The 27534-nt window shown below is 34.4% G+C and overlaps 1 protein-coding gene across 3 annotated transcripts in view; it reads left to right on the plus strand.

Annotated features, from left to right (window-relative positions):
• The window catches only part of LOC136026636 (RUN domain-containing protein 1-like), a 169177-nt gene that overhangs the window by 119861 nt on the left and 21782 nt on the right, over window positions 1-27534 (plus strand). Inside the window, exons 9-11 of one of the 3 annotated variants that reach the window (XM_065703370.1) lie at window positions 4754-4949; window positions 11842-12066; window positions 15791-15888. In XM_065703370.1, the coding sequence (XP_065559442.1) occupies window positions 4754-4949; window positions 11842-12066; window positions 15791-15888 (519 nt within the window). Of the gene's footprint in view, window positions 1-4753; window positions 4950-11841; window positions 12067-14976; window positions 15318-15414; window positions 15495-15790; window positions 15889-27534 lie in introns of those variants that run through there. The other 2 variants (XM_065703383.1, XM_065703379.1) reach the window with 2 other exon arrangements.

The following is a 27534-nucleotide window of genomic DNA, read 5'->3' on the forward strand; positions in this document are numbered from 1 at the left end:
GGAGAAGGTCTTGATGTTTATCGAAGACTAGGAATTGCATAAAAACATTTACTTTTTGTCGGCAGTTATTATATACAGATTTGGAAATATTTATATCTGCCTTATTAATTTGAATTAAGTTTTTTTTGAAATTCCTTTTCCAAGAAAAAGAAAACAAGTCCAACTTAATAGTTTAAACAGTATTCGGTTTTTGATATGTGACTTTTTTTTTCTCTAGGATTTTATTCTAGTAGGAACGGTTGTAATATTATTCTGTAAAAATCAGGGAATAATTCCCCCCCCCCCCAAAAGGAGAGAACAGTTCTACCCTAATATCTGCTGAAGCAACTTTACAGTCGGGACAAATAAGAACTTATAGATTCGAACCACTTTATTAGACCATTGTATTTGTGTGGTTATTATAACAATTGAGCTGTGTGTCGTCTACCTCCGTAGACTTTACTTGATGAAAAATAGATACCTATTCAAGCCAGAAAGGGCAGCTATATATGTTTTCCAAATCTTCTTCTCTATTTATTATGTTTATGTTTCTTATTATTATTATGTTTCGTCGTATGATGGTCCAAATTTGAGTCCCGTTTAAGGTGTTCAGTCAAAGGAACTGATTTGGTCGGATTGATAGGTCAAGAAAAAGGAAAAACAAGTAAAAGCAATGAAAGAAAGCTGAGTAATTTTCCACAGACATAAAATATTTGAATATCTTTCTCTTTCAGTCATGTTCCACATTACCATGAAGTTAATTAAAATCACTAAAAATAACTAAGGACAAAGATAAGACTTTGCAGGTATTTTAAACGTTTGCATTTCAAGCAAAAAAACCTGACATCTGCTTTGCACAGATATACATGAACAGCTACAATGGAGTACGCATAATTAGTGTTACGATTGCGCGATTAGTGCTTAGTATTAAGTGTAATTCGTCTATTTGTCTATTGCGTTTCGTTTGACAAGCTATTACAATTTATCACATAAAAAATATATCGGTATAAGTGAAGATTCAGCAACACTGTGTAGCTAAATAACTTTTCAATTTATTAAAGTGTATTAAGGTATTAAGCAACAGCTGTGAGTCTTTATTTTCTCTGTCCGCTGGGGGATGACTGTTTCGAGGATTCCGAAGGTACAAGAGGAGATGGGACAAGTCCTTGATTGTACTGATCAAAACACTCATGAAAGACACACCACCATGGCGAGGCCGTTAAACGCCAAGGGTTGAGCTAACGCTTGCGTTCTGCTCCAAGAACGCAAGGCTCATTTAGCCCCATTCATTCATCCCACTCATTTAGCTCGATATTACAGCGAAATTGTCCAAACGTAAATAGCTTATAAATTAGCTAAGATTGACGGCTGTGTGTAGGGTTGTTTTTTTGACCTCATTAAATTTTGAAGCCTAATGAAAATTCTGGAACTTCAAAACGAAGAAAAAGATAGGCATTAAAAAAAAATTCCCCAAAATCAATATTCAAATAAATATTTAATCTTCCATTCATCTTCTGGATTTATTAGTCACTCATTGTGTTACAGCTCAGTTGAAAGGTGACCTTTCTATTACTAAATAACAAAAAACAAGTTTGTCGTGGAACAGACCTCTTCTTTTGACCAGTGCCGGCTTCTGTCGACGAAATTTTCGGTACGTTTCGTCAATTTCCTCACAGTAGCGCTCCGCTGTGAAGGTTTGGCCCGGTCACAGAAAGATATAGTGAATCACATCTTTCGCTAAACATCATACAGTGACAAAGTCTTTTTTTGGTGGGTACTCCATGCACTAACAGATACATCTGCTTTGAACAAATATAATGTTTTATTTTATTGCTGGTCCCTTTGTTGTTCCCGATTTGCTATTTTAGTGGGTACTACATACACTAGCAGATACATCTGCTTTGAATAAATGTGTATTTTATTTTATTGCTGGTCCCTTTGTTGTTCCCATTTTGCCGCTGATTCCATATTTCTGATGTCGTTTTATGATTAGAGTGGAATTCCAGTTTTGGAACTATTGCTTTGAGATCTACATAACTTTGTTTCCTCTGGAACTGTCTTGAATGTAGAAACTGCATCATTGGCTGTTTTAGTTGACATTTTTATAATGCTCGAGAAAGAAGCTTTTATGCTCTCTAACAAATAGTACTGATTTATCTTCAAAGCTATTTAATGAAACATTCCGTCAAATCGGATTAGATATTATTTGTCTACCCGTGTTGTTCATTTCCACAAAAAGCATGAAGCACGAACAGTTAACGAAAAGGAAAAAATCTCTGGAAAAAGCTAAATTAAAATGCCAATAATGACAAAGAAGTCAAAACGTTACTATTAAACTGTTGTGGAGTACCTAGGATTTTGATTTCAGCTATGGAAAAATTGTATTCTGCGGTTTTTTTTGCTGCCAATTAAGCAAACAAAAAGTATGTATTCCATTCTTCTTCGAGGAGGTGGAAGAACAGGGGTGTGAATTTGTCCTCCTAATTTTTTGCCTCTCCCGCCTAGATTTTGAAAATAATTTTTTTCCCCCTATGTTTTTTTGAAAATTTCGCCACTGGGGAGAGGTTGAAAATGGGAATTCCACTCCCTTGCTCTCCAAGGGTATAACCGCGTGACTTCAAAAAGAGAGAAAGGGAAAACAAAAATACAAATGAAATACAATATTGACTGAACAGGGCATAAAAATGAAACGAATATAACTAAAAAAACTGACAATTCCTATTATTAAAACTGAATACATTCAAATGAAATAACAATAATCATTGTTACATTTACTAGTCACGATGAAGAGTATTATCGAAAAATATGTCGGAACTTAGGGAGTTTTGAGGCTTGATTGACTTTTACCAACAATTACCTCCCACGGTATTCCCATGGCTATTATAATATATAGTAATTTTAACAAATAAATGGAAAATAGAATAAAGATTTCTAGTGGGAAATCGATTAATATCAGGGCAGGCTGTACATTCTCCAAGCAGAAGTTAGTGGAGTAATTTGACAGACAGTTAGACGTGTGACATCAACAGTTTGACTATTATTATTGACTATTATTTGATTATTATTTGACTATTATATTAGTGGCTAAACGGTGACATCCTTAATTTGGGATATACGACAATCAGTTCATTTTGGTGAAGACACAAATCAGCTTCAATATAGGTCATTCAATGTTCTATGGCCAATTCTTTATAGCTGACCTAATTCTTAATTTTGGAATATTCCTCAGAACCTAAAAGGGGAATATTTAAGTGTCAATAATATGTTTTTAGTCTGAAATCTTATTACGTTTAATACGAATTTTCTTAGATTACACACCATAAAAGGGGAGTCTGGATGACATGGAGATATATTTAGTAAGGACAAAATCAAAATCTATAAAGTTTAAACTGCAATCTCTGCTGATATTCATGCTCGCATGTTTCTCCCTGGTCTATTACACACCAAAGAACAGTCTTAATAAGTCACTGTGGATTCCAAATAATGCCAAAAAAATTATTTACAAAAGATTTAGAACGACAATTAAACCAAATAAGTTTTATTCAAGGGCGGATCTGGAGCAAAATCCTGGGGGGGGGGGCAAAGTAACAAGGGCGTCAATAATTACCCAAATTGATAAGTTTATTTAAAAGAAGAGTGAAAAAAGGAAATACACGAATTGAATGCACCAGAAAAATGTTGAATTTGCCAGAACCCTCTGGATCCGCCAGTAGTTTTAGTCTGGACAGTGTTTAATAAGTACAGTCCAACTGGGGCAAGTTGTAATACAGAAAGCACAACTTTTCAGCATTTTTTCCTTTCAGAGACCTTTGTTTGTCATCATAAATGTTCCCAACTGTGCTGAAAACTCTTTCACTTAAGACAGAGGAGGGCGGACGGCAGAGTTACTTCTGAGCAAATTGTGCTAGTCTTTTAAAAAGACTGAGGTTATTTCGCCACCACTCTAACGGACACCTTTTTTCCTGTCAATGGCAGCCTCACTCACATACCTTTCAGTTGCTGATCAATATTACCTGCTGACTCTTCTTTCTCACTTGTTGCAGTTGCATGTATGGTATCAAACAGGCAGTAAATCAAGCTTGCTGTGCCTACATCCTCCGTTTCGGGTTTTGCCCCTCTTCTGTTGCAGTGGCTAATTTCGTTACTTCTAATATCTAACTCTGTGTCTTGTAACCACTTTTAGCGTTACTAAGTGCCTCTTGACTTAGGGGTTGGTGCTTGTATCCGGGATCTAGGAGACAAGCAAGAACTACTCTGATTGTACTTCCTTGAATTCACCATACATTTCGAACATTGCTGCACTAGGTGTGTATTGACAAGCTTTAACAACAAATATACTTTGACTTCATTTAAATCACCTCTGTTGCTCTCTCTACCATGGTCAGACTGAGCTGGTGGCTCCACCCTCAAGGACTGGAGAAGCAAAAATTACTTGAGGAAATCTGGCATCATCTTCTGGATGGTTTATGCATACAAAAATCAGTCAATGACCGATATTTTATCCGATATCCGATAATGTCACTGACCCGCCTGTCGACCCTATAAAATATTTTCCACAGTATGCGCTTCTTGGTTTGCTCATTTGGTGTATATTATTTTTCATCCTATTAAAAAATGATTGTATTTGATTATTTCAATTAAAGATTCTATTAACTTTTTTGGATAAGTCAAAATATTTATATCATTTCTTTTTTCTACATTGTAAAATTAATTTTAGAAAGAATGATTTTTCTGGGCTTTTAATTTTCATTGATATTAACGTTTTAAATTGTAGTGACATTCGAGCCCGTCTTGAGCTAGCCATAAATCGGGTTTGTGACCTTGCGCGTGTCGAAGAAACCGTCGGTGGCTGTGACAGTGACGACAGTGACTGGGGACCAGGATATGACGGTGGTGAAGAACTAACTAAGGCGGTTAGAAAAGAACTAGCTAGTGTTCTAAGGGACCTTATGCAGCATGGTTTATGCCAGGTATTATCAATAATATTTTATATATTTTTTGCTCGATTAAGCTAAGTCAATACAACAACAAAGAAACGGGTTATTTTCTGGTCGATTTCGTTAAACGATGCTTTAAATAAATATTTGTTATAATGTTGATGCAGAGTCTATCTATGTAGTAAATTAATTTTGACCAAAAGAAACGAAAATATATTAAAAACGGATAGAATTTGAAAATGAATATGGTTACCATACTTGATTTTGTTTAAATGTGAGTTTTCCTTTCGGTTTTTCTATATATAGCGTTTTTATGGCGCTTGGCATTAACCAAGTGACATATAGCAATCGCAAATTCTGTCGGTCTGTCGGTCCTGGTTTTGCTACTTTAGGCACTTCCAGGTAAGCTAAGACGATGAAATTTGGCAGGCGTATCAGGGACAGGACCAGATTAAATTAGAAATAGTCGTTTTCCCGATTTGACCATCTGGGGGGGAGTGGGGGGCCCGTTAATTCGGAAAGAATAGAAAAATTGAAGTATTTTTAACTTACGAACGGTTGATCAGATCTTAATGAAATTTGAAGTTTGGAAGGATATGGTGTTTCAGAGCTGTCATTTTAAATCCCGACCGGATCTGGTGATATTGGGGGGGGGGGAGGGGGAAACCTAAAATCTTGGAAAACACTTAGAGTGGAGGGATAGGGAGGAAACTTGGTGGGAAAAATAATCACAAGTCCTAGATACATGATTGACATAACCGGAACGGATCCGCTCTCTTTGGGGTAGTTGGGGGGGGGGGGTGTAATTCTGAAAAATAAAAATGAGGTATTTTTATCTTACGAACGGGTGATCGGATCTCGATGAAATTTGATATTTAGAAGGATGTCGTGTCTCAGAGCTCTTATTTTAAATCCCGACCAGATCTGGTGACATTGGGGGGGGGGGGGGAGTTGGGAGGGGGAAACCTAAAACTTGGAAAATACTTAGAGTGGAGGGATCGGGATGAAACGTGGTGGGAAAAATAAGCACAAGTCCTACATACATGATTGACATAACCGGAACGGATCCGCTCTCTTTGGGGTAGTTGGGGGGGGGGTAATTCTGAAAAATTAGAAAAAATGAGGTATTTCTAACTTACGAATGGGTGATCGGATCTCAATGAAATTTGATATTTAGAAGGATATCGTGTCTCAGAGATCTTATTTTAAATCCCGACCGGATCTGGTGACATTGGGGGGAGTTTGGGTGGGGAACCTAAAATGATGGAAAACGCTTAGATTGGAGGGATCGGGATGAAACTTGGTGGGAAAAATAAGCAGAAGTCTTAGATACGTGATTTACATAATTGGAACGGATCTGCTCTATTGGGGGGGGGGGGGTTAATTCTGAAAAATTAGAAAAAATGACGTATTTTTAACTTACGAAGAAGTGATCGGATCTTCATGAAACTTCTTATTTAGAAGGATCTCGTAACTCAGATCTGTTATTTTAACTCAACCGGATCCAGCGTAATTGGGGGGGGGGGCAGTTGGGGGAACCGGAAATCTTAGAATTTACTTAAAGCGGTGAGATCAGAATGAAACTGGATGGGAAGAATAAAAACCTGTCTAAGATAAATTACTGACATAACCGGACCGGATCTACTCTCTTTGGGGTAGTTGGGGGGGGGGGGGGGTTAATTGTGAAAAACTAAAAAAAAATCAGGTATTTTTAACTTACGAACGGGTGATCGGATCTCAATAAAATTCGATATTTAGAAGGATATCGTGTCTCAAAGCTCTTATTTTAAGTCCCGACCGGATCTCGTGTCATTGGGGGAAGTTTGGGGTGGGGGAACCTAAAATGATGGAAAACGCTTAGAGTGGAGGGGTCGGGATGAAACTTGGTGGGAAAAATAAGCACAAGTCCTTGATACATGATTGACATAATCGGAACGGATCCGATCTCTTTGGGGTAGTTGGGGGGGGGGGTTAATTCTGAAAAATTAGAAAAGAGGTATTTTTAACTTACGAACGGGTGATCGGATCTCAATGAAATCTGATATTTAGAAGGATATCGTGTCTCAAAGCTCTTATTTTAAGTCGCGACCGGATCTTGTAATATTGGGGGGAGTTTGGGGTGGGGGAACCTAAAATGATGGAAAACGCTTAGACTGGAGGGATCGGGATGAAACTTGGTGGGAAAAATAAGCAGAAGTCTTAGATACCTGATTTACATAATTGGAACGGATACGCTCTATTGGGGGGGGGGGGGTTAATTCTGAAAAATTAGAAAAAATGACGTATTTTCAACTTACGAAGGAGTGATCGGATCTTAATGAAATTTCATATTTAGAAGGACCTTGTAACTAAGTTCTCTTATTTTAAATCTCAAGCGGATCCAGGGTAATTGGGGGGGGGGCAGTTTGGGGTACCGGAAATCTTTGAAAATACGTAAAGCGGTGAGATCGGGATGAAACTAGATGGGAAGAATAAAAACCTGTCTAAGATACGTGACTGACATCACCAGACCAGATCTGCTCTCTTTGGTGGAGTTGGGGGGGGGGGTAATTTAGAAAATTGAGGTATATGTAACTTACGAAAGAGTGACCAGATCTTAATTAAATTTGATATTTAGAAGGATCTTGTGCTTTAAAGCTGTAATTTTAAATTCCGACCAGATCCTGTGACATTGGGGGGATTGGCGGGGGAAACCGGAAAACTTGGAAAACGTGATAATTGGGGTATTTTTATCTTACGAATAGGTGATCGGATCTTATTGAAATTTGATATTTAGAAGGAATTCATGTCTCAGAGCTCTTATTTCAAATCCCGACCAGATCTTTTGACATTGGGGGGAGTTGGAGGGGGAAATCTTGGAAAACACTTTGAGTGGAGGAATCGGGATGAAGCTTGGTGGATAGAATATGCAAATGTCCTTGATACGTGATTGACGGAACTGTACTGGATTCGCTCTCTTTGGGGGAGTTGGGGGGAGGGGTTCAGTGGTTTGGCGTGTTTGGTGCTTCTGGACGTGCTAGGACGATGAAAATTGGTAGGCGTGTCAGGGAGCTGCACAAATTGACTTGATAAAGTCATTTTCCCAGATTCGACCATCTGGGGGGCTAAAGCGAGAGGAAAAATTAGAAAAAATTATGTATTTATAACATACGAGTGGGTGATCGGATCCTAATGAATTTTGATATTTAGAAGGACATCGTGACTCAGAGATCTTATTTTAAATCCTGACCGGCATTAAGCCTCTTATTTTCCTTTTAAATCAATCTATTGATTCATAGAATTTTGTTAGAGCTCATACCATATGATCTCTTCGCTCTTAGCTCTTCATGCCTCGTCACAAGTGCCATATGAGCTCTTAGCTCTTGTTTTCATTCTATGCTTGAAATAGTTTTTTTTGGGTTATTTCTCCGTCAATAAAGTCTTCAGGCCAAAATATAAGGACTTGTATTATTATTTAGATATTAATAAGTATTTTATTTTGCCTGTCTTATTAAAAAAGAAATTACCTGTTTTTAACATTTTTCCGTGTTAATTGTAAATGGAGAGGTAACATGGTGTGACAAATTATGTTAATTGAATATGAATATGTCAAGGGGCTATAAAAATGGTCATTTTAGGTACGTTGTTGACAACATGGACAGAATTAGAGACATCTGCATAAGACTTAAGTTCTGGGACTTTTCCCCTAACCCTTACATTTGCCAAAAAGTGATCTTAAAAGCGAATTTCATTAATAAAAGATTCTTCTTTTCTCTGTAATTTTATATAGCGTACTTCGCCCTAAATCAGGACCTTGACCACACTTCTAAAAAAAAAGAAAAAAAAAAGAAAAGAAAAAAAGGTTTATGTTTTAATGATTAGCTTCAGTCAACATAATGACAAAATTTAAAAAGTACAGTGCTATTGTTGTGTGATCTATTTGAAGATAAGAGTCTGTTGCTACCAGAAATATAGTTACTTTTTTCTTAGTCCTGGAACGAGAACAATACTTTTTAATTAATTGGTCTCTAGATGACGCAAGAGGAAATAAATTTGCTAGAAAATGCTACTGAGTACGGCCAAGAACATATGTTCTTGAAGGGAAAAATAGATAATGTTCTGTGCAGCGTTCTTAAAACAATGGACTTGTGATTCTTTTTGATTTACCATCTATTCCCGGCTATGCCTCTCCCGTTTCCTATTGCTACTTCGAAGACATTTCCCATTTGCACGGAACTTGAACAGTGAGTTGGTGAAAACACGTTTTTTTGTCGATAAAACAAGTTAGCTTGATTTTTTTTTTATTATTTGATTCATTTCGAATTCATTGAAAGTTATGTTATTGAAAATAAGTTTAAATTTCTTCTGGGATATCGCTTCGATGTCTGTCAAACGTGACACATGAGCGGCTTTTTCTGGTACAAACACTAATACTAAGTGGCATACATATAATTAAGTAGCAAGTGTATTTTGTGTATGCATTTCCAGGTGAAACAAATCTGCAAAGATTTAGGCCCGGATAGCCCTTGGGAATTGCCTGTCGGGTCTAAATTGTTAGTCTTCAATATTTATGAGTACTCATACCTTAAGCAGTGCAATGAAATTATGTCGACCCTAAAAAAGAATGTTAAGTACATGAATGTACTTAACATTCTCCCCAAAAAACATGACCCTAAGAAAAGAATGTTAACAGGACCCTAAAAGAGAATGTTAAGTGTAAGAATGTAAAGAATCTTAAGTACAAAGGTTACTTAAGCTTTGACTGTACATGAACAAAAGTGAAAATAGAGTCTAAGGGTGTCGAAGCCCCCTCCTCCCCGTAAAAGTTCGTATCTTTGGTCTATTCAAATAATTCCTGGTCTGTAATATCTTTGGCTTTAACATAGTCAATGGCAAACCCTTTCCTATCCAACTTCATTTTTTGATGGGATGATGTCTATTCGCAAGAGCAAAAAACAATGAAGTATTTACAGTTTAGGGGTTACAGTTCAAAGAGTGCCTACCAGAAAAGGACGGATAAGTTATATTGGATGAACAATTATTTTGAGAAATGGTAATAGAGTGTACTTTTTGTCTGCATTTGATTTCTAGTTGCTGATCTTTACAGTTCAGAGAAGAAGAAAAACAAAGACATTCGAGCACACATAGGTGTAACTAGTCAATAAGTTGACTTTGATTATTGATTTCAAATATTATGTCTGCATAGTCTGAAGAAGAAGAAGAAAAAAAAAGACTCCAAATCCTAGCGTGATTTCTCAACATTTTCTATTAACTCTTCAATTATGCTCTAGGAATTAATAAGCGTTTAGATAAGATAAGTTTTATTTATAAACAAGAAACATAAAAAGGATGTCATATACTGGCAACCACTGGCAACCAAAGGTGAGCTTTACTTTTATATGAACTGGCAACAAATCTTAATTCAAAAGAACTTGTTATTTGCTATATTGGAAAGCTAGAAAATAAGTTTCAAGATTAGAGAAATATTTTGGCGGAGTACATGCTGATCTTTATGTATGTCCTATTTTTTTTTAGAAGCTCTATATTTCATACTATCAATTTAATATACTGTATTTTATACTATTTCAATTCAGCAGAACTTGTTATTCACTATAATAAAAAGCTAGAAAAAGGTTTTAAAGACTAGAGAAACAATTTGGCGAGTATGTGCAGATTTTTGTGTACCTCCCATTTTTTTGCAGTACTATATTTCATACTATCAACCTATACTATATTTCATGCTATTTTAATTCAAAAGAACTTGTTACTCGCTTTATTAGAAAGCTAGAAAAAAAAAATCGAAGATGAGACAACTTGGTGGATTATATGCAAGTTTTTATGTAGGTCCCATTATATTTCATACTTTCAATCTGAAGTATAATTGTGTGCTGAAAAACGGAAGAGATTTCTTCCCAATATCCTTTTATGAAGAACCCCTCCCCCTCCAGAAAGAATAGTTTTGAGACTTGTGGTGCAATGCATAATAGCCTGTAGTTTTACGCAATGAAAACAATGACCCTATGAAGTGCCACCACTCCAATTTCTTTGTATTGTATTAAATAGATTATTCGAATAATTTGTGATCATGTAATTGAATTATAAAAAAAAGTATAAAATAAAAATAGCTATCTTGCATAAAAAAGTTATTATTTTACTGATCCACTCGTTATTAATATGGTTTTTCTAGCATGGCTAGCATATGGCTTTTGGATTTTTCTGGGAACAAATTGTGGTTCGAGATATTTTCCTTGTCATCTGTTCTTTTGTAATCCATAAATAAATTCGATAATGGGTAAAAAGTTTCAATAAAACTGAAAAAAATACTCTTATAATAGATAAAGATCCAAAAGTTTTATTCTAATTACATTGATCCTACTCTTTACTCTTTAAGTTTCAAAATCATTTTTCAAATTGTTCTAAACGAACCACTTCAATTAATTTTATACACTCTCTTTTCTCACTTTCATTTTTGCACTCTCTTCTCCTTACAAATAAAAAATTCTTTCATTTTCCTTTGTGACTGACGAACATACAGTTTGTATGACTAATTTACCCCCCCCCCCCCACTTCTTCATATTGGAAACCCATTTCCCCCGAAAATTCTGAGTGTGTTTAACTATGAATATTTAAACACCGGATTTTGAACTACTGGAGGAATGCAACAGCCTGCAAGATTTATCTCTGCTTTAGTAAGTATAACCTTTATTTGTCCGCGGCTGGAGATTCGAGTTGAAATTTCCATTACTTTTGGGGGGTGGGGGGGTGGGAGTGGGCAGGGACTTCGAATTTTGTGCTTAGGGGAAGGGGCTGAACATTTTTTTGAAATCCTCATAAAAGAGATTTCACGTTAGGGTGTTTTTTCTTTCTTTTTTTAACTGCTCTGTTCGTAAACTCTTCCGTTAATTAATGAGATTTTGGTTAAATTCTTTTAATTCTTTTCAATTAGCGATACGCCCCTTCAAGTCTTGTCCCTATTCTGGGATGTTTTCAAAGGCCGTCAAAAGTTCCGGCTGTCTCCGGGAAGGAAGAGGTTCAGCGGCACGCCTGGGATCTCATTCTTCACTATTACGAGATAATGGATGGAAGCAGTTATGTCAAACAACCACAAAGAAGCTTGGCAAATAGCTTTCGACTGGATCCTGTCGGCTCTGCTCCTGCCAACCTGAAACAAGTAAGTTACTACAAAAAATCAGAGAAGAAACTTAAAAATATTGACAAAAGACGTAGTTGTGCGAAGAGAAATAAGGCCTGAAAGTATGTGTCCAAAGACACACAAACGTCTTTGTGATGATGAGGCATGTATATGGAGAGAGGATTTGAGGTTATTGTGATTGCACTCGAACATCTCCTCTGAAACCTAGGGATTTTTATGAAATATTCCGTAATTTCTTATGTTTTCCATACGATTCGCCTGTTGTACGATCTTCTGTGTGCTTCCCTTCCAGAAACAAAACCAACGTGCCAGGTCATAATGTAGAAATAATAGTTAATCACATTTTTATTCTTCGTCTTTTGTTCTTTTTAGAAAAATGTAAAGAATAAACCCATGATAAAGCCACAGAATGTTGAAATAAGTGAAGAAAATTTTCGTGAAAACAGTAGCCTTATGAAAATGTTATGGAAAAGCATAATTCAGATGTTGGTATAATTATATGTGCAAATACCTGTATCTCAATGTTGTTATTTTCATCAATGTATTAAAATGTATCGTCAATATTTTGCTAGTTGTAACAACTTTGCTATCAGAAATGTACAAATATAAAGTTTTTTATTGAGTTAAGATGTATTCCAAAAGAGGTTTTCAGAACCTCTAAAAACGGTTGTTTGACGTGGTGAACTATTATTGTTGCCTGTTTTACTTCTTTCTTTTAAGTAAGAACACAGTCTAGCCGACTTTCCTTCCTTTTTTTATATTCGTGTAAACCTATTTTATTTTATCTATTATATCAATCCTTTTTTTTCATCTATCTTTTTGTTTTATTTTATTACTTACAGATTCTTCTATGATTTTGGTAACATGTGGTTAATAGTTCAATATTAATTAATATTGATTAGAACACAAAAACATATGATTAGGACGATTACAGGTGAGAAAAAACTACAATATTTATAATAAACCTAAAAGAGTAAAATAAAAATATAATTTAAAAAAGGCCCTATGTCCAAATGTACTAATTTGTTGCCACAGCTAAAAATTAAAAATATTTCAAGGCTTCGAATGAAAGCATAGGAGGGAGGGAGGGTGAAAGATAAAAGTTATCTCTGAATAGTTATGAAATATTATTAGCAATCCATGCTTTCATTGGTAGTTTTAACAAGTTTCCAATGTTCCTGATAGCAAGAAAGAAAAAAAAAACTATCTAGTTTCAGATGAGTTTGGTATTTTAAACGATATTAAACACCTTGATCGTTCTTTAGAAAATTATTTATGTCTGCCATCCTCAACCTTAGTCCCGTCCAAGTATCAAAAACCGTAAACGCATGAAACTATTTTGTTCGAACCGTCAACTCCCCCGCCGCGTAAAAGGTCCATTCTGAAACTTTTATTTGTGTTGAATTAAAGAAGTAGTTTATAGCGGGAGTTTTCAATTTCTAGTTCAAGTTCTATGGGTTTGTTTCCAAATAAAAACATAAATCTCTCATAATCAAAATTCCACGTCCGTTCCCGGATGCCAACAACTACAATATTTATATTTGAAAAATATTACACACAGTGGTCACTACTCCTACTGTCAGACAGAATCTTACTTTTCATTCTCAAAAAAAAAAACTGGCCAAATACCTTCCTGCTCCAAGGCCCAGAGGAAACCACCCCATAGAAAAAGTAAACAAAGTAGTTCGATCTATTTTTGTTACCATGCTGTTCATGACTATTAGTCTCTTGGCATCACTCTGAGTCCAATATGCATCCTTCCCGTTGGATCAAGCTTTTAAGGAAACTGAATTTCCTGCCCTACTCTTCACATGCTAAATGAATTTGAACTCAACGTGGGATTGACTGGAGTAGTGAAAGAAATTGGATGCTTTGAGCTTTCACTCGAGTACTTTGAACTTTTTACTGTGTAAAAAAAAAATGAGTTTACAAATTTTGTGTGAATTAGTTGAGTCAGGTAATTTTTCACCTTGGTTACCAGTTTTTTTTTACCCTTTTGAATTGTTCGGATATCTGATGCAGAACTGTATTTTGACTAAAACTGACAATTTCGGATTTATGTCAGATTTATATCTGAAGATATACACTACCAGACTATACCATAAACTTTTTAGGTGATGGGAAGCCTCCTTCCAAGAAATGTCTGAAGATACCCTATTACTTAAGAATTTTTGGTGGAAAACCTTTATTAGCATAAATATATGGCACAAAGTCACGGGATAAAAAAGACGTTTAATTTTGTTAAGTTTTTTTGCTCCTTTCTTTTGTCAGTAGTAGTTCTTACTGATCCAAAACGCTTTTTGACTAATTTTAAATATAGAGAGTGTATGCAACTATGCCTATACTCAGTTGATTTTCTTCTTGTATCTAATCTTGCTTTGTCTCTTATCAACAAATTTCTACTTTTCATATGAAGGAGTTCAATTTCCTAAAAGTGATTTTGGAAAGAATATAATTAATTGCTTTCTACCTATCTTTGCACACAGGGGTCTAGTAGATGTCTACTTAAAAAGAAAGAATTAAGCTAAGTATATAACTAGCCTATTTCAAGACTCAAGTCTATTTATCTACTTGACATAGCCAGGAAGTAATTCATTTTCGAATGAAACATCTCCCCTCGAGTAGAAAGTTCATTTGGGAAATGCATTTTATCTACTGCTTTTGGATATCTTGCTAAATTTCATAATTATTACTGACTTTTTTATATGATATGTAGTCTATTAATTTCATGAATCTTGTCACTCTTAAGTAGAATATCTTCAAATGTTTCAACGCATGCGCCTTGCAAACGGAGTCAGGACGCTCATTTTAAGGTTTTTTTCTGATTTCATAATTGCTTTGACTTTTTTTTTTATCAGATATGTAGGCTACTAATTTTATGAATCTTGTCACTTTATTTTTGTCACTCTTAACCACTTTATTTTTTAGTCACTCTTAACCAGAATATCTTCAATTGTTTCAACGCGTGCGCCCTAAGAACGAAGTCAGAATGCTCGTTTTAAGGCTTTTTTCTGATTTCATTAGGAAAAGCGGACGCTCATTTTAAGGCTTTTTTTTCTGATTTCATAATTGTATTGATTTTTTTTTTTTACAGATATGTAGGCTACTAATTTTATGAATCTTGTCACTTTATTTTTAGTCACTCTTAACCACTTTATTTTTTAGTCACTCTTAACCAGAATATCTTCAATTGTTTCAACGCGTGCGCCTTAAGAACGAAGTCAGGATGCTCATTTTAAGGCTTTTTTTCTGATTTCATAATTGTATTGATTTTTTTTAACAGATATGTAGGCTACTAATTTTATGAATCTTGTCACTTTATTTTTAGTCACTCTTAACCACTTTATTTTTTACTTTATTTTTTAGTCACTCTTAACCAGAATATCTTCAATTGTTTCGACGCGTGCGCCTTAAGAACGAAGTCAGGATGCTCGTTTTAAGGCTTTTTTTTCTGATTTCATAATTATATTGACTTTTTTTTAACAGATATGTAGGCTACTAATTTTATGAATCTTGTCATTTTATTTTTTAGTCACTCTTAACCACTTAACTTTTCACTTTATTTTTTAGTCACTCTTAACCAGAAAATCTTCAATTGTTTCAACGCATGCGCCTTACAAACGAAGTCAGGACGCTCATTTAAAGGCTTTAGTCTGATTTCATCATTTTTTTTTTTTTACTTTTTTTTTATGTCAGATATGTTGGCTATCAATTTTATGAATCTTGTCACTTCTTTTTTTAGTCACTCTTAACCAGAATATCTTCAATTGTTTCGACGCATTCGCCTTACAAACGGAGTCAGGACGCTCATTTTAAGGCCTTTGTCTGTGCTGGTCTCAAGTAAGCTTTTTTTTTAATGCAGCAGAAAATATTACTCTTTAATTTGTTTACTATAACACTATAGGTAGTATTATGTTTGCAAAGACTATTGAAAAAAAACTAAAATTTTAAATATTGCACGTAAATCGTTTCTTTGCTTAATTTTTGAGCATAGTTTGTGTTATTACAGAGTTATTAAAAAATTAAGGATTTCCTCCCCAAATGAAACAGAAATTATGGAAGCTGGGGAGAACTTGTAGTTTATTGATTTAACGTGTCTTAGAGGATTCACTGTTGTTTAGAACACAATGAGCGAAAATTGAGCTTTTTCTATATTCGAATAATAGCGATTATTTTTCTTTAAGATGAAAATAATCAATTAGTAACTGTATTTTAAAGCAAAAAATTTCGAAGAACCTTTTTTTGCTTTTTTTTCGGGTGGAAATGTCTTTCTAAATATTTTGCGTGTTGTCGTATGTAGAATAAAAAAGTTAGTTTTTAGAAGTTCGGAAAAAAACTACTGTATCTAAAGTTGTTGGGCATCTTAATCCTCTAACCTCGAAAGCTTCTCAAGGCTCTGACTGTGTACCTCTGCTCCTAAGTTCCCCCTTAACTTACTTATGATCGTAAGAACACAACATAGAAAATGTGGAAAAATTCGGCGAATTACATGGATTATGTAATTCGCTTTTTTGGATTATGTAAACAGCCATTATGTTTAAAATTTTACAAATTTGGCTTTTTGGGGAGACAACCCCACCCCTCCCCGAACTATAGTATGGAATGACTTGGAGTATTTGCTTCAGATGTCTTGTGTAAAGTAGTTGTGAATATTTTCTTTATGTATATTTACTTCATGAACTAATAAAATTAAACATTGCAACCTAATAATCCTACCATATGTCAATTGGAGATTGTTTTTCATGGAAACAGAGTAATACATTTTTAGCAGCTCGTTTATTTTCATTTAAACCCGGAAGGGAGACACATAAACTTGACATTTATCGCGTTTACGATCCCATTTTTACTGACGATGAAGCGCCTTTACTCAGCTTTAAATTTAATTAGAAAGATTACTTCTCATTCTTAGATCTTTGTCTTGATTCCGAAGATGCTCAATGAGTAAAGGGCAGAGTGTTTTTTTTTTCTAATTAACTGTTTATTAAGAATTTCTGTAGATGTTGCTTATTTTCATACAACTGAGTAGTTTTGCAGTACATACAGCTTTTGTTTCAGGCATTCTTTGTTGCGACTCTTTACTTCGCCTATAAACGCTTCTTGCTTACAAATTGTTAGTAAAGAGTGAACCTCGATAATAGTGTAAAACAGGGAATTTCAAAGATTTGCATAAAAGAAAGATAAAGACACTATTGAAGCCGATACCAGATATATAATTTTTAGTTAGTTTAGAGTTGGACATCGACGGTTATTAGCACGGAAAAAGAGTTAAAGGGGGTGGGTAGCACAAGGGTAGTGATTCCGAAACAAATCCTACCATCAAATTCAGCGTCTCATTGAATTTGACAATGTTTGTTTCAATCACCCTGAGTAGTTTTTTTTTTTTATTATTATAATAAATTACACCCTCTCACTTCCATATCGCGAGATATGGAAGAAGGCTGAATGGAGTGAACACTCGAATCGAGTGAACAGTAACTTACTTTTAAGTTACAAAATACATTGAACCAAAACAAAGGACAATCATTGGCTATTTCGCTTGTATGCCATAAAAAGATAACTCTGATCGGAATAAGGCCAAAATGCTATTGAGCGAAAATTCTCAGATAGCCAATCAGTTCAAAGCTAACGAAAAATGCTTACGCCCCAAAACTCATAAAAGGTTTTCTCTTTAAGCCCAAAATTCTTAATTTTCCCTCTAAGGTCTTCGTTTTAATGACATCTTTAACGTAGCCAGGCCGCCAAAAACTCATGGCCCTATTTGCCAATAAACCTTTTACCTTTTACCTAGATTTTTTTTTTTTAGAACTGTGTTTGTTGAACTTTTTACTGCTGAAACCAACAGAATAGTTCTCGGGGATATTTTTGATCAGGAGAACATTAGGATATATCTCCCCTTGGAGGTAATTCAGGTGTATCAAGTTTTTCGAGCATTTTCCATAATGGCTAGAAGAATGATGATACTATTGGAGATAGCTCACCCGAGAGAGCACGGTAAAAGTAATTGAGAAAAAAAAACCCTTGGTGTGCAATATCAAAATAATTTCTGACACCACACTGGCTAATCATGACAAAACACAAAATCGCAAAGAAAAGAAGAACGATGACATTAAACAGCTAGTGAAAAAACTTAAAACTATGCAAATATTTCAGTCAGGACCTCTGCTTGACCGTCCTCAGTGCAGAATAAACTGATAAAAAAAAAAAAAACAACCTTAAAACAAAACATAAACTAAAATATGATGACCCTTTCTCAGAAACGGTGAATGGGTAACTGAATAAAAAACACAAGTCTAAATGACATTTCACAATTTCATCTTACTTACAGCACTCTTAAGTCGCTTTGCAGGTAGATTATTATCAGATTTTTTTTTTTTGATTGTGCAACATAAATATGTAGATGCATGTGAAAACCACCAGAATTAATAATTTTCTCATACACGGGACTTAAAGAAGTTTCTCCTGTATCTCTATTGAGAGCTACTTTTTGGTGTTTGTTCTTTTTTATCTCAACTGCCTCCCTGGAAACTTGCATGAGATCTTCAACGGGGGCAATAATGGACGTTTTGTCAAATATGGATCATGAATATGATTCATGTATCAGAAATGGAGGTGCTGACAGCACCTCCATTATTGCCCCTGTTAAAGGTCTCATGCAAGTTTTCAGGGAGGCGGTTGAGATAAAAAAGCACATACACCAAAATGTAGCTCTCAATAGAGACACTGGAGAAAATTTTGATCGTTTTCAAATACATCTACAAATTTATGTTCCACAATCAAATAAAATATCTGATAATAATCTACCTGGAAAGCAATTAATCTTTAAGAGTGCTGTAAGTAAGACGAAATTGTGGAATGTCATTTAGACTAGTGTTTTTTATTCAGTTACCCTTGCACCGTTACTAAGAAAGGGTCATCATATTTTTGTTTTGTGTTTTGTTTTAAGATTTTTTTTTTATGTATATACATATGTTTTTATCGGTTTATTCTGCACTGAGGTCTTGCGGAGGTCTTGACCTAAATATTTGCATAATTTTCAATTTTTCACTGGCTGTTTATTGTCCTCGTTCTTCTTTTCTTTTCGATTTTGTGTTTTGCCACATCAAAATGTTTAGAGCCTCTACAAAAAGTGAGTATCTAAATCTGGCTATAGACCTAATAATGGGCTCTCACGGAAGGATTATCACCTTTGCGCTGCATTAATCCAGTAAACAAGAAGTGAGTGTAACAAGAAACGAATGCAAATTCGCTGTTTACAATTTGATATAGCTAGGATGAAATTGAATACATTACTTTCAAAAAGATCTAGAAACCCTTCAGTAATGACGTTAGTTTTGTTATGATGTCATTTTTCATGGGTATCAGGTAAAAGTCCTGCAAATTTTTGTTTTATTTTACATTTTAAATCTTGAGATAAAGGAAAACAATAATTATCATTCCTGAATCAGCTGCAATTGGTAAACTGTTTTGACAGGCCAGTTTTTTTTAAACATGTTCTTAAACTTTTTGCAACTATGGATTGTTGTGCCTTTTAGGGTCCCAATAAGGGATCAAAATGGAATTTGTATAAGAAACAATTATTGAATTTTGAAAGAGCATAAGAAAAGGAATCAAGTGATACTTTCATCCTAGCTGAATTGTGTTGTAAACTGCAAATTTACATTCACTTCTAATTACGCCCACTTCTTTTTATTGGGTTATTGCGGTGCAAAGGCGAGAAGAAAAAAAAAATACGAGGCCTGATAACTGCATTAAGTACAAGAGCAAAAACATACCTATTAACACTATATTTATAGCTAGTGTACATCATGGTGTCTCAACATGAAACAATCAGGTAAAGAATGCCACACACACAAACTTACACATTGTGAAAAAATACCACACAAAAAACATACCTATTAACACTATAATTACAATTTGTGTACATCATTTTGTCCCAAAATGAAACAACCGGTTACCTTGTGCTGGTACAAATGATCAAACCGAGTCTTGTAGTTTGGAAATTCCCTGATTCAACCCTATACATTGCAAGCAAGTACCTAGGACTGTAGAATTTGGATACAATTTTTTTTCTTATACTGGACAGTTTGGTAATAGTAAGGATTACGCATTTTCTGCTTTCCCTTTTCACAGATAAGCTCTAGTACAGGTATTCTTTACCTGTTTGTTTCATTTAATTGTGTGTGATTGCCTGTTTGGCTGTGTATGTGGCATTGGCGCAAGAAAATACTTTTGAACTGTAGAATTAAGCGAAATGAGGAATACGTATACTAAAGCTAATCTGTGAATAGTGAAAGTGTAAATTGCGTAATCCTTACTATTACAAATATGTATGGTCTTTCATAGTACAATAATCGCTTCTGAGGCAAATTCCATTTTGAGCCCTTTGCGGGCTAAAATGGCCCTTACTTCTCCCCTTACAAAATCTGCCCAGTATAAGAATTTCTTTTTATCTAAACTCAATACAGTTCGAAGTACTTCCATTCACCGTAAAGGATTGAACCAGCGAACTTCCAAACTAGAAGACTCAACTTCATCCACTGCGTCGGCAAAATGTTTCCTTTTAGGACACCATGATGTACACTAGTTGGGAATATAGTGTTAGTAGGTATGGTTTTGCTCTTGTATTTAATACATTTATCATGCCTCGTGTTGTTTTTTCTTATCACCTTTGCACCGTATTAGCCCAGTAAAAAGAAGTGGGTGCAATCAGACACGAATGTAAATTTTCTGTTTACAAAATAATTTAGCTAAAATGAAAGTGAATACATCAGTTGAAAAAGATTTAGAAATCCTTCAATAATGACTTCAGTTTTGTTATTTTGTCATTTTCAGGGGTTTTAAGGCTTTTAAAAAGCACTGCGAATTTGTTTTCTTTTCAACATTTTACTATTGAGACTAAGGAAAACAAAAATTGTCATTCCTGAATCAGCTGCAAATGACAATCTGTTTTGACAGCCCAGTTTAAAAAAAAATGTTTTTAAAATTTTGGTAACTATAGATTGTATTACATTTTGGGGTTCCATTAAGGGATCAAAATGGAATTTGTATCAGAAACAATTATTGAATTATGGAAGAGCATAAGAAAAGGAATTAAGTATATACTAATTTTCATCCTAGCTAAATTATATTGTAAACTGCAAATTTACATTCGCTTCTGATTACGCCCACTTCTTTTTACTGTGTTAATGCGGCGCAAAAGCGATCGGAAAAAAAAACATGAGGCCTGATAAATGCATTATATACAAGAGCAAAAACATACCTACGTAAACTGCATTTATAACTAGTGTACATCATTGTGTCTTAAAATGAAACAATCATGTACCTTGTGCCGGCGCAGTGGATGTTGCCGAGTCATTTAGTTCGGAATTTCTCTGGTTCAATCCCGCACGGCTCAAGGAAACTTTCTTGATTAATGATAATATAATTTTTTTTGTCATATGCTGGACAAATTTTGAAATTCTTTTCAGTTTCTTTAAAGAAATCTTGCTTGAAGTTTCTGCAGATTTGTGGTCAAAATTACATTTTACTGCAAAAACTAAGGCAAATAAATTATCATTCCTGAATCAGCTACAAATCGCAAATTTTTCCGACTAGCCAGTTGTCTTCGAAAAATACTTTTAAACTTTTGGTGACTATATATTTGGATCGTTTTTAGCCCGTTAAGGGCTGAAATTGGAATTTGCCTCATAAGCGATGACTGTATCATGAAAGAGCATACAAAGAGACATAGAGTGATATATGCACTTTCATCCTATCAAATTATTTTATAAACTTCAAATTTACCAAAATTAGTTCTAGTAGTGAGTGACCAGGAAGCTAAAACGATAGATTTTTATTTATGTAACTGGAAATTTTTTAAGCTGTAAACTGTAATTTTTTATTTTATATTTTTACACTCCTGTGGTATATCTTTCTCACTCACCCCGCTTAGATTATGAGGCCTAAAAGCGCTGCTGCGTCTCGATGCCTTTATTCACAAGAGGAAAAGAATAAAACTGCACTAACCCACTAAAGCATAAGAAAAACTAACAAAAGGGGAAATACGCTATACAACAAGAAAAAAGAGAAAAACGAAGAACTGAAAAACTGCGTAATTTTTGTTTGGTAAAAGATTTAAATGGTTCAAAAGCTGGTTTCTAAACAATTCTATCGCAGTGAGACAGGGCGAGGGGATTCTTCATTCTTGATATGGTACAAAACAATCCTTGTTCCAGGAAAATTTCAAAATAGCTACCTAAAAATGCATCATTTACTCGATTTCAACCGTCTCCCTACAGCTTTGACCCATGATGGAACATACTTTTTAAACTATATGAGTTATAGGAGAGTTTATGAATCCTTGTTAACAAAATTTTCAAATCGTAAAATTGAATTCTGGTTCTAGTCAAGTTTCATATCTTAATCTGTATCAAAGCTTTATTGTAAAGTCTGAAGTTTTTTTTTAGAATTAATTAAAAACAAAATTCTGCAAAACAAGTTCTTGAAAATAAAAAGTGATGAGCCCCACTAAGCCAAAAATTAGCAGAAATAAAGTCAAATATTTTTCCAACCGTAAAAGTACCACAAATAACCATCAATAAGCAAATGAAACTCAAATAAAAACTAAAAAATTACAATAAAATTACAATTACAATAAAATTACGATAAATAGCGGAATCAAACTCAATACGAGCAAAAATTAACATAAATAGGGTTGAAAAACCCTCATGCCTACTCAAAACCAGAACACAATTTGCACTTTATTGAAAACAAAATAGATGTTAAATATTTTCACTTTTTTACCTTAGTAAATAAAAACATATTAAAACTTTGAAGAATAAATAATACTAAACTGACAATACATAGTCATTTGTTAGTTTTTTTTTATATATTTATTTATTTTTTGTTAATAAAGGTATCGAGACGCAGTAGTAGTTTTAGGCCTCATAATCGGGGGGGGGGGATGGTTTAAGATGTATCAAAGGAGTGCAAAAATAAAAAATAATTGGAATTTAATATTGGACGTTAGAGAAACTGGGTGGGGGTGGGCTTCCCCCTTGTGCTTGTCGAGAGCCGCTACTATCCAGGCGTGAAATGAAAATAGTCAAAATTTTCTTAGTTTGTTGTGTGCTGCTTTGATTAACAGTTCAACCCTTTATTTATGTATATATGTATATTATTTATGCAATAAAAGGAAGGCAGTATGGTCAAAGAAATTATTAATTTATATAGGAGGAGTGTAAATTTCTGTGTAGATGAAAAAAAAAAATAACAATAAAAGCAATTGCAAAGTATGAAGCATATTATAAGCGTTGTAACTTAACAGTAATTATAAGTACATTTAATAAACGTTTACAAATAGCGTACAAACAGAAGGCCTAAGTGGCTCTAGCCACAACCCCCCTAAGATAGCTCGTGGTGCAAAAATGTAACCAAATAAAATTGAAAATTTTAGTATTTACATAATCTATGACTACATTCCGTACTTTTGTAATTGTTTTCTTTTTTGTACAATAAACACGACAATTTTCACGACAAATTAGACTAAAAAGAGTTGAAAACACAGCACCCCCCTTGCCTGTCTAGTCCTTTCCTAGTCCCTCGGCTCTAGAACTAATTTTAGTCAATTTGAAGTTTACAACATGATTTAGCTACGATGAAACTGAGTATATCACTCTATGTCTCTCTGTTTGCTTTCTCATAATACATCAATTACTTCTAAGACAAATTCCATTTTGTGCCCTTAAAGGGCTAAAAGGGCTCTAAACTGTTCGCAGTCCCAAAATGTTTAAAAGTATGTTTCGAAAAAAACCGGCTAGTAAGAAAAAATCTCATTTGCAGCTGATTCAGGAATGGTAATTTTATGCTCCTTAGTTTTAATAGTAAAATTTTATTTTGAATACAAATTGTAAATTTTTATAAAAAGCTAGAAACGCCTATAATGACGTCAATTTTGCTGTTATTAGTTTTGAGGAGTTTCGGGCTATTTAAAAAATCCCTGCAAATTTGTTTTCTTTTTAATATTTTACTATAAGACTAAGGAAACTAATTACTACTCCTGAATCAGCTGCAAAGGTCAATTTGTTCTGACTAGCCGGTTTTTCTTAAATATTTGGCAACTAAGGACTGTTTTAACTTCTTGGGGTCCCACTTAGGGATCAAAATGGAGTTTGTCTGAGAAAAAATTATTAAACTATCGAAGGACAGAGAAAATGCATCAAGGAAAAATAAAAAGAAGGCATCAAGGAAAAGGGATAATTTCAGATTCAGTGTGTTTATACTTACTGCCAGGGATTGTTTTGGGTACACGGCTGACTGTCTCTATTTCAAACAGTAGGCTGTACGAAAAGTGTGGTTCAATCGTGCTTTCAAGGGCTATAATGAGTGAAAGGTTAAGATGGCTGGGGCAAGTTCTGCGGATGAAGTATGACAGATTGGCGAAGATTGTCCTTTTCGGACAACCGTCTTGGGCTAAACAGAAAGCAGTTTGTCCGCGGTTGGGGTGGGAGGATGTCATAAAGAAAGATTTAAAGGAAATGGGAATTTCGTGGGAGGGTGTAAGGATTCAGACTTTGAACGGATTGGGATGGAGGGGGAGCGTGGGTAACTGTTTTGGCCTCAGGGGGTTTGATATTGCGGTGAGTTGCTAGTAGTTGTAGTTAGCAGTAAACGAACATTTCAGGGGCTGTTTAGAACCCCTACCTTTCCACTGGATACGGCCTTGCTATTTGCCGACTACTTTATTTTACCATAAAGTAAAGTCTCTACTTTGATTTAATAAAAACAAAATCGAAAAAATCGCAAAATGATTATGACTGTTAGTATATTTATTTGAAATTTTACTCCCCTAAAATTTCTCATGTCAGTATTTCATGTTCTTTATTTAACCGAATAGAAATAAGGGGTACCGTCCGTAAAATCATTGCACGAGTTGTAAACCGCTACATTTACCAACTGAGATTGAGATCACGGTACACGTCATGTCAGGATTTGCATGTTCTTTATTTAACCGAATGTAAGTTTTGGCACCATCCGTTAAGTCATGACAACAAGTCGGTAAAACCGCTGATTTACCGACCAAGGTTGGGATATCATTAAATGTGATATTAGTATTTGCATGTTCTTTATCAAATTGAATGGAAAACTGTGGTGTCAACCTTACAATCACTGCACAAGTCGGTAACACTCTTGCGTCTACTGACGAAGTTTGAGATGTCTGTAGATGACGTGTCAACACTTTTGTGGTCATTATTTAACCTAAAAAAAAAACTTGGTGGCTTCAGAAAAACCGCTGAAAAAAAAAAAAATCAAATGACGGTGGATTGTCAGTTTAGTTTTGACGGTGGATACTGATACTGATATTTATTGTTTAAAGTTAAAAAAAAATTATTGAAGTTAAATAAGTAAAAACATTTAAATTATTTTGTTTTCAGTAAATTGCAAATTATGTTTTGGTTTTGAGAAGCCATGGGAGTTTTAAGCTCTACTTATGTTTATTTTTGCTCATCTTGAGTATGATTCGGTTATTTTTTGTATTTTCTGTTTGTTTTGGGTTTCATTTATGTATTGATGATGATTTGTGTTAGTTTTAGGCTCGGAAGATTATTTAGCTTTATTTCTGCTCATTTTTAGTTTAATGGAGTTCTTTAATTTTCATTGAAAAACTGGTTTTGTGGAAAAAGTTTTTTAAATTAATTTCTGTTCGCTTTTTTATTGACATAAACTAACTTTTTCTTGAAAAAAATATGATGTTTTATATAATTTCTGTTTTTTTCCTATAAGAATTCATAATTTGGCTTGCTATTTTTTATCTCGAAGAAACTTTTTCACTGAAGTTTAATCCTGACTATTCCTAGTTTCTATTCGCTTTATTGACATGGCTTGTCTTTTCTTGGAAAAAAATATATAATGTTTTATATCATTTCCATTTTTCTTATAAGAATTAATAATTTGGCTTGGAATTTTTTTCTCAGAGAAACTTCTTCACTGATGTTTATTGCCTATTCCTGACACAAGTAGTATTGCTTAATTTAACTTATACCTATTCAAGTCGACCTGAAAAATAAAAGATAATATCACCCCCCCCCCAAATTTTTTTTTTTCTATTTTTGGTCTTTGACAACCTAGATACACTTTTACTCTTTTGATCTTTAAATTGTAAGAGCAGAGATAGTAATAATAATAGCTCCGAAAGTTTCAACTTAATTACCTAGTCGTTCCTTCTAGATACAAGGTGTCTCATACACAGAGTCCCTTTTCGTTTAGTTTTAAAGCAGCATTTTGTTTTAAAGAGCAATGGGCCAACTATGTCATTGTAGGGTGTTGAGATACACAATGTCCCTAGAAACATAGTTATCAGACCGTTCTACTATGCTGGACAAAATGGCTGTCTTAGATTTTTGCTGAATGTGTTTGGAAAATGAATGGGCATGGGAGGATGGCTTCTTGCTCGCCAATCTCTTTGACTATAAAGAGCACTAGGACTTTTTGATTTAGTTAAAATTCGCCTAAATATTCCTTGAAAACTTCACCTTAATACTCATAGCTTGTGTGTTAGCAATGGTTGTAGTAGCAGTAGCAGTATGCACGTTGCACCTTTGGTTTCTTCAGCATCTCTTTCAACACACGTTGTAAGTTTCAAAATAATACCCTCAATAGTTCGTAAAACATTTCTAATACGTCCTTTTGACAACCTGTGTGGACATAGTGTGTTTCTATTTAGTTCCATTCACTTTCAGTATTTCCTTAATTTTTCGCCTTAATACCCATAGTCTTAGTAGTAGCAGTAGATTTAATAGTAGTAATTTTAGCTTTAGTGGTTTTGGTGGTAGTAGATGTAGTAATAATCGTAGGAGTAGTATGTGTAGAAGCAGTAGCATTAGGATGTAAATATTTTCTTTTGGTTAGTTCAACATCCTCCACAACAAGCCCTGTTAGTTTCAACTTCACAGACCGACCTGTTCCTATTTTATTACTGCTACGCCCTTTTTACAACCTTCTTATAGACGGTGTTTTGTGAATAAGTTATCTTTCTCCTCCCATAAAAAAATCGTTTGAAATCTTCATCTTGATACCCTTAGGCATAGTTGTAATAGTAGTCACAGCAGTAGTCTTTGTATTAGTAGTCGGAGTATTAATAGTAATAATGGTTGTACTAGTAGCAGCAGTAGCATTAACGTATTGTCTTTGCAGGTAGTTGCAATAGAAGTGATAGATGAAGTAGTTGTAGTAATATTTATAAATATAACAGTGATAGTAGTATTAGTAGTAGCGTGCACATATTGCCTTTGTTCAGATGATCTTCCCCTTTTGGCATTTTCTCAAAGTTCCAACGTAATACCCAAATCAATTCTTGAGATACGCTCTTTTGACAATGTTCATGCACATAGTATCTTATGATTTAGTTTTAATTTCCCTTCAATATAGTAAATAGAGTGGTGTAGTAGTAGTAGTGTTTGTTTCAGTAGTAGCGGTAGCATGCAAATATTGCCTTTTTGATAATCTCCC

The sequence above is a fragment of the Artemia franciscana genome, chromosome 1 (assembly GCF_032884065.1).
Source record: "Artemia franciscana chromosome 1, ASM3288406v1, whole genome shotgun sequence".
NCBI classification, from domain to species: domain Eukaryota; kingdom Metazoa; phylum Arthropoda; class Branchiopoda; order Anostraca; family Artemiidae; genus Artemia; species Artemia franciscana.